The sequence below is a fragment of the Phaenicophaeus curvirostris genome, chromosome 14, assembly GCF_032191515.1.
Source record: "Phaenicophaeus curvirostris isolate KB17595 chromosome 14, BPBGC_Pcur_1.0, whole genome shotgun sequence".
Lineage (NCBI taxonomy): Eukaryota > Metazoa > Chordata > Aves > Cuculiformes > Cuculidae > Phaenicophaeus > Phaenicophaeus curvirostris.
Genome location: NC_091405.1, coordinates 20,792,501 through 20,811,100, shown reverse-complemented (window position 1 = coordinate 20,811,100; position 18,600 = coordinate 20,792,501). Strand labels below are relative to the sequence as shown.

The window sequence follows — 18,600 nt, the reverse complement described above, 5'->3', positions numbered from 1 at the left end:
CTTTCTGTTTGCATTCAAAAGGGTGGAAAGGTAACTTGACAAGATGAAAGAAGGAACCAGATTTGTGTGTCCCCCCCCTTCCCTGGTAACAGGTACAGAGTTTGAGAAAAGACTTCAAGGCAAAAAGAAAAAAGCACAGAATATACTGTTATGGTGTTATTTTTGTCTTTCATTTTTATGACAACTTATTTGTACTTAAAGGAATCTTTCCAAAGAGTTAAGAAGCATCATTAAATAAAGACTGTGAAATGTGCAATATGGCTTATTTATTTAAATGTTAATTGGTCCAACGAACACTTCTAATTAGCTCTATATTTGCTTAGCAAAAAGTTTTACAAATTCCAATTGTGAAAAGCAGCTATTTTGAGCTGGTAAGCATGTTGCAGAATCAGCTATGATTTTTCTATAGTTCTCAGCCCTTGAAGGCACAATTTAATTTTTCATGTATGCATACTAGCAACGGTAAACACTTGCGAGTGTAAAGAACCTTCTTTAATTAGCTGCACAACAATTAAAGGATTCACAAACTAAATTGAACCCTGTCTCTGTGCTTACTAGCTGAATTCTACCACCTGTCACAACAGCACTTTGTTCAATCTGTTATGCAAAATCATTATAGCAATATAGCGGAGGGGAAAAAAAGAGAAAACAGCAATTATTTCTTACTTTTCTCTTGAATGGGTTATTTTGGGTTATACTGATGTCAGGTTCATTGAAGCTAACCTTTTGAAATCTGTAACAGCATAATACTTATATGGCAGGCTTAGAATAGCTAGAAGGATATTTTGTTTTACCCTTTTTAAGAGCACATCCTTAAAGTACGATGCTTTCTCTGATCATTTGGAGGGAAAAAAACACCGAAGCTGTGCTAACTCCTGCAGCAGCCTGTTAGTTCTCTTCATCAGACAACAAAAATGACCAGCATCACATAGTACAGCAGAGTCCTTTATTGTGAAGGCTTCTAAACCAATGTGGAAACTAGTTTTCACACTGGTGGTTTCCTGGAGCACTCCTAGCCTACCTCCTCTGGCTTCTGACATTGGTAACTGTTCTTCAGCTCTTGAAAATATAATAGAGCACAAAGAATCATAGAGTGGTTTGGGTTGGAAGGGACCTTGAAGATCATGTGATTCTTGCAAATGCTGAACCTGTTAACATGTAACTTTAATTTGCATTCAAGTGCAAGTGGTTGGAAGTGAACTTCTGTATCTTTACAGAAGGGCCTCGTCTCTCCCCTGCTTCGCTTGCCCCTGTTCTCCTCAGTGAGCACAAGGGGCCAGATGTGCAGTGGTATCAGGAGCCCCGATTTCCACCCTGGCTGGTAGGGATGCAGCTCCTGCTGCTCCGGGCGCCTGGCTCGGGGTGCTGAACCCTCACTGGTTCTTGGCAGGTGGTGGCCCCATCAGCCTCCCTGTTCGGTACCCTCTGGTGGGTTTTGTGTTGAAGATGGTTGGAGGGCGTAGGTGGAAGCCTGGAAGTCCTTGGCAGTGGCGTGAGGGCTCTCTGTGGGGGGAGACCGTGATGCTGGGGAGGAGATGGAATGGGGCAGGGGGCTGAGCGCCCACAGCAGCGCCCTTGGTCACCCACCCAGCCGCTCCCTGCGCCGGCTCCGTGTAGGAGCTGTCACCTGCACCGCAGTGCTCTGATGCCCGTTAAAACTCCCAGTGAAACCAGTAGCAGGTTTGCGCTCTGTAAGGAGTCTGAGGCTGTATTTAGTGAGGAAGACCTGTTTACATTTCTCTTTATTCTGCCGTGACAGCTGACAGGAATGTGCGCGCTGCTGCCAGCCTCCCTGCGGGAGGGGTACAGGTACGTTTTGTGCATACGCTCCCGTAGCTGAGGAGCCGAAAGTTAAGCTGCCTGCTGACAGCTTCCTGAAATCATATCAATAACATATTGTTAGCTCTTGTGATTGAAGCTAAAAGAGGCTGCTGTTGGGTAAAGGACACATGATACGCCCATTTCATAAGCTTGGGATATAAATGAATAACTCTGCTCATTCCCAGTACTTACATTTTTTACAGTATAATTTTTGTACCATTGTCATTTTACAATATTTTTGGAAAATCCAGAAAGGGAACAAAGAAGTCCTTTAGAAATATAGTGGGTTTTATTTCTTTTGTAGAGAAAAGTCACTCGGAAAATAAAAGTCAACAACCAAAAACTGAGAAAGGGCTGCTTTTTTTTGTGACTTTAAAAAAGAAAAGGAAAGGAAGCTACAAGGAAGCCTGATACTTTGATTAAACATGACTTAAGTTCTTAGACAGTTTTGTACTGAAGTATGAGAAGGCACAGTTTGCTGTGTGCATCCCCTCCTTGCCTTCTCACATCACAGAAGAATAGCTCATCTGTTCACAAGTAGAAAGTGAAGGAGATGAAAAACCTTTTAATTAGAAATACAAATATAACAACCTCTGTAAGTGTAGGTGCAAGGTGCTGGAAATCCAAACAACAGAAGAATGAGTTTCTGCATGGGGTTTTGTGTGGGGAATCCTGAGTGCTCTCAGCCCTGGGGCTCTTGGTGTTCAGTCCCATGAGATGGGGAGCACTTGGGTGCCCATTGCAAGTGGTGGGAGCCACTCACTGCCCCCCGGGGCCAGGTTCTTTAAACCGAACCACCGAGTCATCCCCCTGCACTTGCCTGGCTTTGTATTTCACTAAAACTACCCAGATTCACACCAGTTTGCAGCAATATACATTAACTGTGAGTGAAGAGCTGGAGAAAGTGAACATGAGCTGCTCACTTGCACAGGCTGTTCAAAAGACTTGAAATAGTTCAACTGAGCATTACGTTATGTTTATCTGCCTGTTGTTCTCTTGCAGTGAAATGCTCCCTGTTAGTCCTCAGTCCTTCTGATACCTGCTCTCTGCCTGCCCTGGGACTGAAGCCTCCAGGGATGCTGTTGGTCCCTCGCAGGAGCGTAGCCCGGGCTGGCTGTTAGGGATGGGTTACAGGTAGCAGGGTCCACCTCCGAACTAGCTTTGCAACCCTAATTGAACTTGCCAGGCTCTGTCATCCCGTGATTGCATTTATCAGACATTCTTTGTCAGCTCCCTTGCTGCTCACCTGTCAGCCACGGAGCACTGTCTGTTCGGCTGGGGGCCCAGAATGTTGCAATTAACATCAAAATTATTTAAAGGATTTTTATCCTGCAGATAGCTTTGAAATATGTTCTTGTATTTTTATAGCATTCCTCCTGCCCTGTATTCATCTATCTGCTACGCGTCTGCCAAGTTTCCAGTGCCCTTTTTATTGATGATCAAAGCCATTGTGCCCAGATAAAAGAGGGGTGCCCCGGCAGCGGCCAGTGCTCAGCTTGGGCCCTCAAAGGTCACGCTGTCGTTGTGTTGGAGCATACACACTGTTTCACTGTAATCAGGGCTTGCATCTGCTCTGCGTAGCCGTTCCCTTTCCTGTACTTGATCTTGCAGCTCGATGACGGGAGGAGATCTCTGTGCACGTCCTGGGTTGCACCTCGCTGTGTTCAGGAGCACTGCGGAGGGGTGATGCTTCTTTGTGGTTGCTCCTGTGGCATCGTCATTGTTTCTTTGCCATAATTGCACTGCTTCAGCTGGTTTGCACCATTATTCAGAGGAGAAGGTTACTGGGAGGCAGAATGATCTCACTCCGACAGGTAGAGGTAATTTCAAAAGCAGCTGGGGAAATACAGGGAAATACGCCTAAGTTGGTTACTTTTAGTATGGACATTCCTGTTTGGGGTGCTCTTCCTGCTACAGGAGGCATCTGAAGGAGCCGTGTGATTAGCAGTACTGCAGGCAGATGCAGTTTTTGTTTCTCTGATATGACAATCTGAAGAGGAGCATGCTTTCTGACTATTTTCTGGCCTTGGGGTAGGGATGATTATAGCTGTGGCAAACTGAAGCTGTGCGTGTCTGAGCTGTGCACAGTGACTGCTAACCACACCTTTCTGAGTCTGAACCACTTATCGTGCGTAGGAGGCACGAGGTGGCTTCTAGAGTTACGGGCTCCACTCTTGTGTTCACGGCAGTGATCAATTAATAAAGCTAAATGACAACAGCAGTAATGCATCACATCAGTGAAAGAGTGCACGAACCAGAACGCCAAAGGATAAAGGAGATTTGTGGGTTTTGGTGTTTCATTTTTCTTGAGTGATAATTAAGTATATTTTTTCTGCCCTTAGCTAAGTTCGTGTTGTGTTTCCTCATCTATATTTTTCCACCTAGTTCTGCAAGGAGTTTGCTGTTTCTGCTTTTTTGGAGACAGCAGAAACAAGGAACATTCTGAGCAATGTTTGCTCTGTTTTTTTGCATCCGCCTCCTTCCTGGCATCCCTGCCGCTTTCATCTGCGTCTTTTACTCTGTCTAATTCCACTGACACTGAGGCTTTCTCAACATTATCCTTTTCCTGGAAATCAGTATTAAAAATAACTCGTTGAAGCCACTTGTACCTAAGAATCACTATGACCCTCTAAATTACGTATCTTCTTCTAGACACCAAGTTCACATGTTACAGGGAGAGGAAAAATAAATCAGTTGTGTTGAGGGAAGAAAGGAGAGAAGACAGAAATTGGAGTTAGAAAGGATTAACAGCCAAGAATCTTAGTTATTAAAAACCAAAATATCTCTCCGTAATATTTTAACTGAAAAGTTTTATGCTGACAGGTCTGTCATGAGTTAAAAACCCCGGTCTTTTCAGCAGTCAATTATGTCTGATAAAAGAAAATGATCTGGCATTCTGGACTGAGCCACAGGAGTTGAGTTCTGGATTCCATCCCTCGATTCTTTTCAGGGGATGAACCATCTATTTGAGTCAAGATACACGGTGAGCTCTTTCCTAAATGAGATGTGGCAGTGGTCAGTTAGGGATAGGTCTTTCTGCAGTGCCGAAATTCTGAAAAATTCAGTCCCTTTGCGGCCTTGGAAGCTGTTTGGGTGCCCTGGAACTGGGCACGGCACTTCAGAGGTTCTAAGGGTTTGCATTTGTGTTATGTTAAGAAGTTGGCTATTTCTGTGCCCAGCGAGGAGAGTCGCAGTGTGTCTTTTTCCCCTCCCTCTCGTGGTTACAGAATGCTTTGATGGCCCTCGGTGCTGCGGAGCCTTCTAGGATACCGGGTGGGAATTACTGCTGGGGGCACTTGGGCAGCGTGTGGGGGCAAAGGAGAAACTTAACTCTTCCCAGATTCCGAGGGTGGCCTTTTGTGCCTTCCATGTGTGCGAGGACTTCTTAGTGTTGTTGTCTCTTAAATTTACTGACATCAGAGAATGGAGTAATTTACCTTTTCATTATCTCCATGCTCTCCTCTCCTTTGTTCCCAGTTCAAGGTCATTAGAAGTAAACTAAATGCAGTTGTATTGCAGATGTGCTCGGAAAGTGTATTCTGTTCCACAGGCTCTCGTTCACGTCCAACAGGTTGTGCAAGGTTTGAGATATTGATTTCCCTTCTTCCTTTTGACCAACATTTAAACATCTGCTTAGGCACGTAGGTTCTGTGTTGATGTCATCACAGGTAGCCTGTATGGCTGGTGATGCATTGTTTTGCCTACCCTCTAACTCAATAATATGCAATTTAGAGCATCCTTAATTATCCTACAAACCATTTTGTGATAATGAAACCAAATATGGTGCAGACTTGGCTGACATCTCTGGGATATTATCTGGCGTACTACATATTTCTGTTTCAGATATAAATTGGTTCTTGCTTTTTCAAAATATGCACTCTATTAATTAAATCTATACTCAAAACTTCTTTTCCCTCCCTAAAGCTCTTTTAAATATTCTGTTTTCCATTGTTCCGTGTGCAGTTGGGGTTGGGTATGGACTTCGTAATTTGACAAAAAATAGGCTAACTTTGTGGTCTTTTAAGTCTTGAAACTCCAGTTGAGCAAGCGATGCCTTTCCATATAACTGGGTCTTTGTTCCACTAGAGAAAATTACTTAATTTGTTAGAGGGCCTTTTTTAAAAAGGTTTAACTGTAGCAGTCTTTACCAGGTAGGCCTGGGATTGCAAGGAGGTGATTACTGTGAATCATAGGCTCTCTGTGACATAGGACTAAAGGACAGAATTCCTTTGTTGTCCTGGTTGGCAATCCCAGTTGTGCAATTTCATTTCTCCCCAAACCAGATTTCCAGCGTTTTGCATGAGCTAAATGAAATGTCTGGTTGAACCACAGCCTTCTCTTTGGAGCTCTCTTTATTCAGAGAGGTTCTGTTTATGCATTTTCATTGGGAATGTGTGCCTTTGTCCCTTGAAATCCATCTATTTATTGCAGTGACACCTACTGCTGAGAGAGCTGATCCGCAACAGGATCGGTTACTGTTAAACTTGGCCAACAAGCAGTTCGTGACTCAACCAGCAGATGTTTCTGTGGCTCGGGTCAAAGGGAACTTATGGACGCGGGTTTTTTTCCTCTACTCCTAGCATTAAGCGCCAGGAAAGTCAGCGCTGGGTACAGACAGCTGACCTGACCAGTAGCAGGAGGAGCGGAGCGAGGGCCCTGAGGACCTGCAAAGACCAAAGCGTTAGTCTGTTGAGCCACTGCGCTGGCTCCGGTCCAGCAGCTTCAGACGACTGACGATCTGATTGCATGCCTGGATTTTAGTAATGATTTTACATCCTTATTTGATGATTTGTACCCAGGCTTAGGCTTCTGACAGGTGCCCTTGTGAACAAAATCTCGCTGGGCTATCGCATATGAATATTTTGCAATCCATCATACTTTGATCTTTGGGACATTTGTGCATCTGACATTATATTTAGCCATGCACAAAAATCTAAGTCTAAGCCTTTGTGAAATGAAAATAAAACCATCAGCCCAGCATTACAGGTTTGGATTTAAATAGTTTCAAATTGTTATTTGAGTTCTGCAGTCTTAACTCTTCTTGCTTGATCTCTTGGTACTCGCTACAGAGGACCTGATCCGCATGTCCTCGCCCAGCTGAAACGCGCCGTCTTTTCTTTGGTCCTCGCCTGTGTGAGGAACGCGAGAGGAACAGGGTCAGCATTAGGTATAGTTTAATATTCTGAGTTAGATTATTACAGACTCCAGTGGGGTGCAGTGTCCTCAGGTGAGAACGGAAGAGTCAGAGCCCATTTTGTGCTATAAAAATGACAAAGAATGAACTCATAAATATGCTTTGCAAAGTCTTCTGGGCATCTTTATTATTTTATTTGTACTGCGTGATATTGAAGTTGATCGTTAAGAGCTTAATTTTAAGGTTTCTTCCATCTGATGTGGATGGCAGTGAGATTAATTAAAGTGAGCGATCAGATAGGAACTACAGGGGATTGATCAAATTGGAGAGACTTTAATCAGTCGTATACATTGCAAATTACATGAAAATAACAAATTTACTTTTAAAAATAGTGTTTCTAAAGTAGCAGAAGCTTTAGTTTAATGAAGCATTCCACAAATCGGGCTCCCATTTGAATTTTGGTGTCATTCTTATCTTTACTTTTGTCATCAGAACTCTGGAAAAAAAATAGAAAGAGAATCAATGCTTATAGTGAAAAAATAATGATCGCATTCCAACCAGTGCCTGGGAAAAAAGCAGGGTTTTGTTTTTAATCTGCTGAACTTTCAGTACCAATTATTTACCTTTCTCTTCTTTGGATCTGACTTCTTAAGTATATGCAAGAGAAATAGAATAAATAAGAAGGCAAACAGATTTTGCGGAGTCACATGCAAAGTAACAATAAATCAAACAGCTTGTCTGCATCCTTCTAATCTTTCCGTTCTAATCTGAGAGTGAGATTTATAAATGACCTCTCCTCTCCTCTCTGCTCGTCTGCTGAGATTGCGATCACAGGCAGCTCGCAGCCCCGCGCCGCACGGTGCTCCCGCCCGGCACGCGCCGTGGGGCTCATCTCCCGCAGACCCGCTATCAGCCCAGAGCGTGGGGCGGCCCCGAGGGACCCGCGGGTCTAACAGAACCACTAGTTTAGAACAGGTATTTGAGAAAGCGGCTGTCTTGGGCCAGAGCGGTGCAGCCTCAGCAAGGCAGTTTCTGTCTGCTAATGACTTTTGAAACTTCAAAATCCCTCTGCTAACCCTTCTTTAAGACATAAAAACTGTGCTGGAATGAGTCGGCTCTGTTGTTGCTAAAGGAGTACTTTGTTTGGGAATCAATAAGCAGCTTGTTTAAATATCAGCCCTACAAAGGAGCTATAGTTTGGTCAGATGCCTTCCCTGCTCCCGCTGCGTGGTCTGGCGGCGGCTGGGTGCTGGGATGGGTGCTCACGGGAGGCTCCAGCCCTGGGATGGGCGCTGGGGTGGGTGCTTATAGAAGGTCCCAACCCCACACTGGGTGCTGGGATGGGTACTTGCGGGAGGTTCCAGCTGTGGGATGGGTGCTCATGGGAAACTCCAACAATTCCACCCCTAGGCTGGGTGCTGGGATGGGTGCCCTGTTGAGGCTGCGGGAGCTGGGCAGCACAGCATCACCCACAGCTTTGTACCTGCTGCGTTCCAGTGGTGCTTTGTGCAGCTCTTCGTTCCTGGGAGCTGTGTATGCTTTGCAGGGACCACAAAGCTTAAATGTGGGAAAATGACTAATAGTAATAACAAATTTCCAAGTTGACCTTAGTAATATTTAAATAAAAACAAATATGTAGCACACACTACCTGTAGGCCAACTTTTTTTTTGTTTTAAAGACATTCTGTTACGCTCCAGAAACCATATATTTCCCTAATATAATTATATTGTCCCCAAAGGGGCAGGACACCTACTTAACCAGCACCGGCAAAAAAAAAGGAAAACACCAGTGAACTCAATGTAGTTACTCTGTTTTATAGAAGTGAAATGAGAATAGAATCTGAACTAATGTTTATTTCATTTTATCAGATTGGATAATGCTGTCCCGGTGGCATTAAAGACAGCTGATCTCACCCCTCTCCTTCTGCACACACATGTTTTTGTTAAAATTTAACTATTTATGTCTTTGTCTCTTAGTGTTGCATCCAAATCAGTCAAAGACGACGAGGTTGTCTGTCCTGCCCCACTCTATATATTAATCGTCTGGCAAATAAACCGCTCGGTATCCTCCCCACCTCAGTAATATTTGTGATGTAATTTGTTTGGATGCCCAAATGTCACCAGCGTTGATTGTAAGAGATGAAAAAAATGTACTTGCTCAGCACACCAAGCTCTGGGCTAAAATGTAAGCATGAAATCTCTGGTTTATTTTTGTAATAATGTTTACAGCTGTTTAATGACCCTGAAAGGGTTCAGTAGTCTGGTGTTCTGTATTTCTTAACAGGAGAGTATTATGCTTGTAACAGCCTTAGTTCAACTGTTCCAACTACAACAATAGGAATAATATTTAATAAAAATTTCACGTATATTCTGAAGTCCTCAGCGATACCTGTTCAGGAATTGCCAAGGCCTGAAGGAGTCTGTATCAGGGTGCTTAGAATTTGTCAATGGACCTCAGGATAGTGTAGATTGAGGTGAATTTTTTTAGCTGGAAAGATAAATGTGAGGTCTGTATTCTGGAAGCAGAAGTAACGGCGTGTGTAACTGTGACTGCACAGAGAATCAGGGCCAGAGCGAGCTTGTCGTTGGAACACGTGAGCTTGTAAAGCATTACTTTGCTTACTGAACTGTAAATCTTTTAACTAACCTAATCTGAGCTATAATAACGGCACAACAGTGGTTTTAGAATGACTGTTCTCTCTGTGGCAAGGAACAGGGCAATGCTTTGGTGTGTGTCCTGGAGGAACCCGCAGGTGTAAACAGAGCTGAATTTGTTCCATCTGCTTGCAAAGACACCACTTGTGTGTGCGCAGGTGTGTGTGTCCGTGTGTGTTTACGTGGGTTGTACACGCGTGGATTTATAACAAAACTTCTGCATTTTATTTGCCGTCTTTTTTTTCTCTCTGTTTCCAGCAAAAAGAAGGCTGGCTTCTCACATTACATTAATGTAGTTGTGATGACAGGCATTTCTGGTGTCATAATTGGTTTTAAATTCCAGTAATCCATTTCACATAGTTAAATAAAATCCGTGTGTTCAATTGCAATGGCTAAAGTCAGAACTTTCGTTATTGATATCACAGGAAATAGTCTGGAGGGCACAAATGTGAGTGAAATCAGAATAACTATTAGTGCCATCAAAGGGACCGGAACATCTCGCTGCACCTTCATCTGGGAGATGAGGGAGTGTTTCTGTAATACAGGGATCCAGCTGTGAATTCCATAAGCTGAGCCCTCTCCTCCGGGGCACAGGAGCACACACCCAACGCAGTCAGAGGCTGCCTGGGGTGCTGGGTGCTCCCTGCTGCGGGGCAGACCCTGCTGGGTGGTGGCTCTCCCCGGGTGGGACAGCCAGAGCCAGGGGTTCGTGCAGGTTTGGAAGGGCAGCTCACCAACAGCGCCGATACCAACGCGCTCTGAGCAGTGTCGTGGGGTGCACCGTCTAACAGAACATTTCATAGACTCATAGAATGGTTTGGGTGGGAAGGGACCTCAAAGCCCATCCAGTTCCACCCCTGCCATGGGCAGGGACACCTCCCACTGGATCAGGGGCTCCAAGCCCCATCCAACCTGGCCTTGAACCCCTCCAGGGATGGGGCAGCCACGATTCCCCTGGGCAGCCTGAGCTGGGGCCTCCCCACCCTCACAGGAAAACATTTATTCCTGATGTCTGATCTAAGTCTTCCCCCTTCCAATGTAAAGCCATTCCTCCTTGTCCCATCACTCCAAGCCCTTGTAAAAAGTTGCTTCCCAGCTTTCGAGGAGCCCCTTCCAGTACTGGAAGCTGTCCTAAGGTCTCCCCGGAGCCTTCTCTCTCCAGGCTGAACAACCCCGACTGTCCTCGTGGCAGAGGTGTTCCAGCCCTCAGATCATCTTTGTGGGTTCCTCTGGACCTGCCGCAGCTGTTCCATATCCCTCTTAAAAGTCAAAAATTTACTATATAAATTTCAACAAACATATTATGATTTTCTTAACAATCTCAGGTTTGATTTGCTGTCGATTTTGTCAGTGTCTGTTAACGACAGAGAACATTGTGCTTCTGTTCTCAGTGCGAGTGACGACAAAATGTTCCCTGTTTTCCTTATAAAAAAGATCAGAATTGTGGACATAATGGAATAGATTATATATTTAAAATTTTTCCCTCACACAAAGCATCCCTGACAAAGTGACATTTATGGATATTTTATTTTTGAATACCCGGTGATTTGGCTTGGGGAGCAAGAAAGGACACGGTGAAGAAAGGTGTTGCAAACAAGATTTCTTTTGTCAAACCAGTGGAAATCACAGGCTAGTTCCCTGTTAAAGGTGGGGACTGTGCACATCAAGCCCTGCAGCGAGGGGCTCACGGTGGAATGAAATCTGCTGCCCCACCTGGTGTAACCCATGCGGGTCGTTGATCTGGGCAGGGATGATGGATAAAGAGGGAGAGAATGGAATTGCTAATTTTTTTTAGAGAAATTAGGCAAATTAGGTTGGGTTATCTAATTCATAGTGGAATGATGGATGAGGAGGAGTTTTATTTCTGTCTTGCATGTGGATATGAAGTGAGATTTTGGTAGGTGCTGCTATGAGTGCGCTGAAGAACGCTGAGAGTCTGGTTTACATTGGAGCTGAACAGGAGCAGGGTCCCTGGGTTCCTAAATGTGTGAACTGGGAATTGCAGGAGGAGAAATTTCTTATGCTAGTATGTTGAAAGCCGTGATTGTACTCTGCAATGAAACCAGGTAGGAGTGAGGAAGAGAAGAGACAATTCAGAGCCAGAGCCACGAGACAGAACTACGAGGAGCTGGGGCATGTTGGGGGAAATACAGCTTAAGTGAAGAACTGTGGCATCTTGAGATTGTGATTGCTGGATACTAGAAACTGAGCAGCTGATGGAACTATGTGGGATTTACAGGTGGTTATTGCTCACCAAGCAGAGGCTATGCTCACCTTTCTGCATATTTCATCAAAAATGTATAAAATTTCTAGTGCCAAAAGATCAGTGTGCGTGGGTCAGGCTCCCCAGGCTTGATCCAGAATTCTTAGGTTTAAAATGAAAAAGTATGGGTTTGGTCTTCCTCTTGATTTTTTTTTCCAATTCCTCCTATCTAAATTCTACATTAGTTCTGTCCATGTTCGTGGGAGACAGGAAATAGCAAAAAAAAAAGAAAAAAAAAGAAAAATTATCATATTCCAACTCTATCTGCTGTTGTTACTTTATTAAAGTTATCTTTGATAAAGAGCCACAGAATAACTTAAAATCTCAACCACAGCTCCCTCTCCCCTCCCCAATCCCAATAACCATACGTTTGAACTGATGCTTAAGGTTAAACATCAGAATTAATAAACTCCACTGGGATCTGTCAGCATTTCCAAACTTCGATAGAGCATAAAATGCTAAAATTAACTACCCCAACCTTCCCGAGCATGTAAAGGCACCAGTTCCCATTGAGGTCAACTGAAGAAATGAAATACTGGCTGCATTTTTCAGGCTGTTACAGAGTAATGACAATTCACAAAGGCTTTTCAAAAGCCTCCTCTCTCTATGCTCTGTGTCTGTACATGCAGAGCGTTTCTTGGTTTTATCTTCTTGTTGGCCAACGCACTTTGTTTAAACATGGTGAGGAAAAATAATACTGGTGGTGCGTGAAATCCAGGCAGAAAGTGGATTCTGTGTTTTGTTGGGGTTTTGGGGTTGTTTTGGTTTTTTATCATTGTTATTACTTATTTCTGGGGAAGGTAGTAGGCAGGTGTTCAAGATCTCAGTCAGTGTTAGGCAGTGCAGGTCTAAGGCCTGCAGCTCTCGGATTGTTCTGAATGTGAAATTTGGGTTGTTTCACAAGCTAAGCAAACTTTCGAAGTGTTTAAAAGTAAAAAGCGTTTGTATATCCCCCCATTTTGAATATCTGTGGTCCGCACAGAAAACTTGCATGGAAACTGAGCATTTTGTTTCCTACGTGGCCTTCGGTGAGCGCCTGGCTTGGCGATGCTCCATGGCCTTTGGATATGGGGCACTGCAAGCTAAACTGGAGAGCGTTCCTGTAGCTTCTAGGTATAGGCTTCCTCCTTTTATATACCTTATCTCATTAATATTTTAATAAATGATGATATTGAGAGCATGTAATTAGTGAGTCCCCAACATGAAAGGTGAATGTCAGTGCTGATAAACTCTGAAAAAGACCTGCTTTACATCTGAGCAGAACTTTGTGGCTCCTGTTGGGCTTTAATACTCAAGAATATCAACTTTCCCATTCATTTCTTACAAGATCTGCATTGTATCACAATCTCAATCATCCTGTCGAGGAGCAAATCGGTCTCCATTTGGAGACCACCCAAGCTTTTTTTCCCAGCCCTGATCCTGTGAATACTTAAGCACGTGTGGAACTTTGCTTTCAGGAGTCACCCTTTGAAGTCTCCTGGATGACTCCCATGAGGACAGTTACATGCATTTTAAATGTGCTGGGTTTGGGCCTCAAATGGTTTAGCAAGTGGCCCTTCTGAAGTGACATAAAGAGCAATGTCCACCTGGAGCGTGCACACAGTCTTTGTAGAAGATGGTGAATAAATGCTTTTGGCTGATGCCAAACAGAAAGTTGACTGAATTAATTATTCAATAACTTATAGAATGCATTAATTTTACTTGTGAATAAAGTGTCAGATCACTCCACTGAACCACACAGATCTTAATTACATTCTAATATAACCTTATAGCATCATACTGTTTGAGAGTTATTAATGTAAAACTTTATATTTTAAGCGGAGTTTTATAGATACATTATTTCTGTATGGAGTAGAGAAGTGGCAGGGATAGAAGATTATTGTGGACAATTATGCAGACCAGAAAGGAGCACTTGTGTTTAACCAACAGCTCTGAATTCTAATTTCCTGCAGCATACAGAGTGTGGGTGCAATTTGTAGTCATTACTGAGTATTAGAAAAGTTATTAGAATTCTTAAACTTGTTGAAGCTTTCCACAACACCTTCCCCAGATTTTAATTGGTTTTATCTAGTTCCATACGAGAGCTCTTTAGAACAAATCAAAGTGCCTTCAATCACGTGTCTTGCCCATCGAAGGACAGAGATATCCCTTCTGTAATCTGGCAAATTCTGCTAAGAACTGAAATCTGAAGGTTCTCAGTGATGAATCAAAAGACTTGGGAGAAGATAATTTATGTGCCTTTTGATGGGCTCGGTTTCAAACTGACAAAATAACAATGTTTTGTAACAGAAGGGTTAAATCTTAATCTCAGAGGTTTACAAAGCTGCTAGTCGCAGTCTCCTTAAAATTTAATATACCTCGTTAATGCTTACTTGCAAACACTGAAGGATTTTTATGATTATAATCATGTGTTACAGCACCTAGTACTGTTTCTAAGCAGCATACTAATCAGCTTAATGAGATATTACTGCACTTTTTGTTGACTAAAGCAAAATCCCTTTTATTGTTCTAAGGCTTGTCCTTTACGTTATTTTTTCCCAAAACATTATCTTGTTTTATTGTGTACCAGTAAATATCATACCATCGTTTTTTTGTCAAATCATAAAACTATCTTTCTCATTGTAGTATGGGTAATATATTGAATATGGTTAATGGAACCGAAAGTTACAAATGGTTTCTATTTTTGTTTTTGTTTTTTTGCTGGCTTTCCTAATAGAAATGAGAGAGATGCATCACTTTTTTTCTATGGATTTAGTCGTGTAAACAGGTGCAATTTCACAAGGAAGGTGGTAAAAACCTCTGCCCCTTCCCTAATAATTAGATTTTGAAATTGTAGCATATTTTAAGATAGTAATTAATGGTTATTGGTAAACATGCAGAATGATGAAAGTGTGTGTATGATCAAAATTGTGCAGCACAGTTGGCATTTAATACACTTTTTATTGTTTTTACACTAATTCCTTTGCATTATTATGAGTAGGTAAAACTTAAAATGCAAATTGTACGTCGGTGATTCAATGCTTGTAACTCCTTCACAGTCTGAATCTAAAATATCTTCTGATTTTCAGAGATGGAGGAAGCTAGTTTGTGCCTTGGTGTTTCTTCAGCTGTGCCAGAAGCTGACGCCCATCTCAACAGCACCATACTCAATGGGCAGTATTCAATGAGCCAGAAGCTGCACCAGATCACTTCCCAGCTCAGCCATGCCTTCCCAGAGCTCCAGAACAGGCAGAATCCAGAGGAGAAGGTGTCGGCACCGCTGGAAGACAAAAGCCACATGTCCATGGCAAACCAGCCCATCAGCAGTCAGATGGCGCTACTGGCAAACCAGCTCAACAGGGAGGTTGACACCAGTTTGAATGGGCGCGTGGATCTGCAGCAGTTCTTAAACGGACAAAACCTAGGGATCATGTCTCAGATGAGCGATATAGAGGATGATGCCAGGAAAAACAGAAAGTACCCGTGTCCCCTCTGTGGGAAGCGCTTTCGATTTAACAGCATCCTGTCGCTACACATGCGAACTCATACCGGAGAGAAACCATTTAAGTGTCCGTACTGTGACCACAGAGCGGCTCAGAAAGGCAACCTGAAGATACACCTGCGAACCCATAAGCTTGGAAACCTTGGCAAAGGTCGTGGAAGAGTTCGGGAAGAAAACAGACTTTTGCATGAGCTGGAGGAGAGAGCGATTCTTCGGGACAAACAGATGAAGAGCAGCCTGCTGCAGCCACGACCTGACGTGAAAGCACAGCCGCACGCCCAGCCGATGCCTCTCGCAAACTGTAACTTGTCTGTGCCGGCTAATCACAGCACTCCGGATATTTCAAATCCCGTTCCCTCTCCAAAGCCAGTCAGCGTCCAGGAAGAAGTTGTTGCCCAGACGGCTGGGTTCAGATGCACGTTTTGCAAAGGCAAGTTTAAGAAGCGAGAAGAGCTTGACAGGCACATAAGGATCCTGCACAAGCCTTACAAGTGCACCCTGTGTGACTTTGCCGCCTCGCAGGAGGAGGAGCTGATCAGCCACGTGGAGAAGGCTCACATAACGGCGGAGTCGGCACAGGGCCAGGGCTCCAACGGGAATGGTGAGCAATCCACCAATGAGTTCCGTTGTGAGGTGTGTGGCCAAGTGTTTAGCCAAGCCTGGTTCCTCAAAGGCCACATGAGAAAGCACAAGGACTCCTTTGAACACTGCTGTCAGATCTGCGGGAGGCGATTCAAAGAGCCTTGGTTTCTTAAAAATCACATGAAAGTTCACCTGAATAAGTTATCCGTGAAGAACAAGTCCCCTAATGATCCTGAAGTACCTGTCTCCATCAGCAGCATGTCCCAGGAAGCTCATGCAAACTTATATTCAAGATACCTGTCGTGTTTGCAGAGCGGGTTTCTTCCTCCTGATAAAGCGAGTTTAAGTGAACAAAATCAAATCTACAACAAAGGTGACATGCCCATGAAAGAGAAAGAAGTCTTGGGGAAGCTCCTTTCGCCTATTTCTGGCATTGGCCACGGTATTGCTGAAGGGGATAAGCATTCTTTGTTGGGCTGTCTCAATCTGGTGCCTCCTCTGAAATCCAGCTGCATAGAAAGGTTACAAGCTGCCGCCAAAGCAGCAGAGATGGATCCGGTAAACAGCTATCAGGCCTGGCAGCTTATGGCGAGGGGAATGGCCATGGAACATGGCTTTTTGTCTAAAGAGCAGCAGATACAGCGCAGCCACGAAGACACTTTGGCAAATGCTGGAGTTATGTTTGATAAGGAGAAGCGGGAGTATGTGTTAGTAGGAGCAGATGGCTCTAAGCAGAAAATGCCTGCTGATTTGGTTCACAGCACTAAAATGGGCAATCAGAGAGACTTGCCAAACAAACTAGACCCTTTAGAAGGCAGTAGAGATTTTTTGTCACATGGTATGAACCAGGGACTCGATTACAACTTACAAAGTCATGGAAACGTAAAAGAAAAGCCAACTGAGTGCCCGGACTGCGGAAGGGTTTTTAGAACATATCACCAAGTGGTCGTTCACTCCAGGGTCCACAAAAGGGACAGGAAAGGAGATGATGACATAATTCAAGGTAGTCTTGATGAGCGACGTGGGTCTGGAAGTGATCAAGAGTCTCAGTCTGTCAGCAGGTCGACAACACCAGGGTCCTCAAACGTCACTGAAGAAAGCGGAGCAGGTGGGGGTCTCTCGCAGACGGGGAGCGCCCAGGAGGACAGCCCGCATCCTTCCTCACCCTCCTCTTCAGGTATGAAACTTCTTCTTCCCTCTCAGCACCAAAAGCTTCGTAGCTCTATTTGAGATCGCAGCAGCAAAGTAGTTTATGCATTCTCTTGTTCGGTCGTTTCCTAGCGGTCCACAGGGACGTGGTGTTACATGCCAGAACATCTGTGTTTGGGTTCCTGCAGTGCCTTCGAGGTTAATTCTCGGCTCACCCTTTTCTCCCTGCCAAGGGCAGGTTTCCCAGCCCTTACGCTGTCGCGCTGCCACCCCACCAGCAGCAGCACGCAGGGGCTGTTCAGTCACCAGGGGTGGTGTCACCTCTGGGGCCTCTCCTTACAGCTTTTGGAAGGCTTTTTTTCCCCTCCTCTTCTATTCATGGTGTGTTCCTTGAGATCCTTCCATGTCCTCCATGCAAAAGGGTGAGGAAGGATGCCTCATAAAGAGCACGTTGGCCAACCTGGCTGATTGCCCTTATTGCCACAACCTTAACAGTTACTGAGCTGAGAGTTGTACTTGGCCACAGGACTGATTAAAAAGAGATTCCAAACTACAAATTACTAACTCTTTGACAATCTTTTAATTTATGTGCACATTTTAACACGTATGAAACCTTCTGCTTAATCCACATCTATTTGAAAGTACAAGAAACACAGAAATTGGACTGAAACATTTTAATTGCATTGCATGTCATGTTAACTTGCTGTGTATAAAATAACCATGCAGATAATGTTTCATTGGAGGTATCTATAAAATATTGAGCTTCCTGGTACGATTTTTAAAGTTACAAGCCTATGACTACCGAAATAAAATCTCCAAGTAATAACAGGTAAGATTTCTGGCCTCATCTATATTTCCAAAATCACTTACTAATGGATAGTAAATTGAAAGTTATATCTTCAGCCCTTTATAAAGAAAGCACCTCACTAATACTGTAATCATTCTGCAAGCCTAACAACAGAGGAAATCATGCCATAACAAATACTCTGTTACTAATGGCAACATTGATTTCTGCAATCAGCCATTAAGTCTAGAAAATGAAAGACAGTTTGAGGCACCTTAAGGCATTACATTGCCCACTGTTAAAGAGCTGGGAGCAGGCTGGGGAGGGTAATTCTTTTTAGGTTCCCCCCTCCTCAGTTTTGATGAATATTTTAGTATTGGAGGCAATTCGCTGTTACAGTTATTAAGTACATGCCAGTTTATTTTTGTTGTTCTTGTCATGCTCCAGTATTCTCGACTTCTGAGGCCAAATTAATATAAAAATAAAGTGTTAGTTTGCTGGCTTATTACAAACCAGTAAAGAAATTGTTAAGACGCATAAATCTGCACTCCGCATTCCACAGATTCCTATAGTAGTTAATGCTGTTGTTTAAATACCCATGAAACGCACTGTCTGCTCTCCGAGTCACAGCCTCATTGACGATTTATTACTGGTGAGGCACGTTAGAAAACTCTGTGTAGAAACAAGGGGAGCAGGCGAGAGCTAATTTCGTACTGTATATAGTTCTTGGG

The 18,600-nt window shown here is 43.7% G+C and overlaps 1 protein-coding gene across 3 annotated transcripts in view; it reads left to right on the top strand.

Moving 5' to 3' along the window:
* The window catches only part of ZNF536 (zinc finger protein 536), a 273,010-nt gene that overhangs the window by 85,877 nt on the left and 168,533 nt on the right, over nt 1–18,600 (top strand). For all 3 annotated transcript variants that reach the window (XM_069868170.1, XM_069868169.1, XM_069868172.1), the window contains one exon: nt 14,942–17,113. In XM_069868170.1, coding sequence (XP_069724271.1) covers nt 14,944–17,113 — 2,170 coding nt within the window. In that variant the 5' untranslated portion in view covers nt 14,942–14,943. The remainder of the gene's footprint in view (nt 1–14,941; nt 17,114–18,600) is intronic.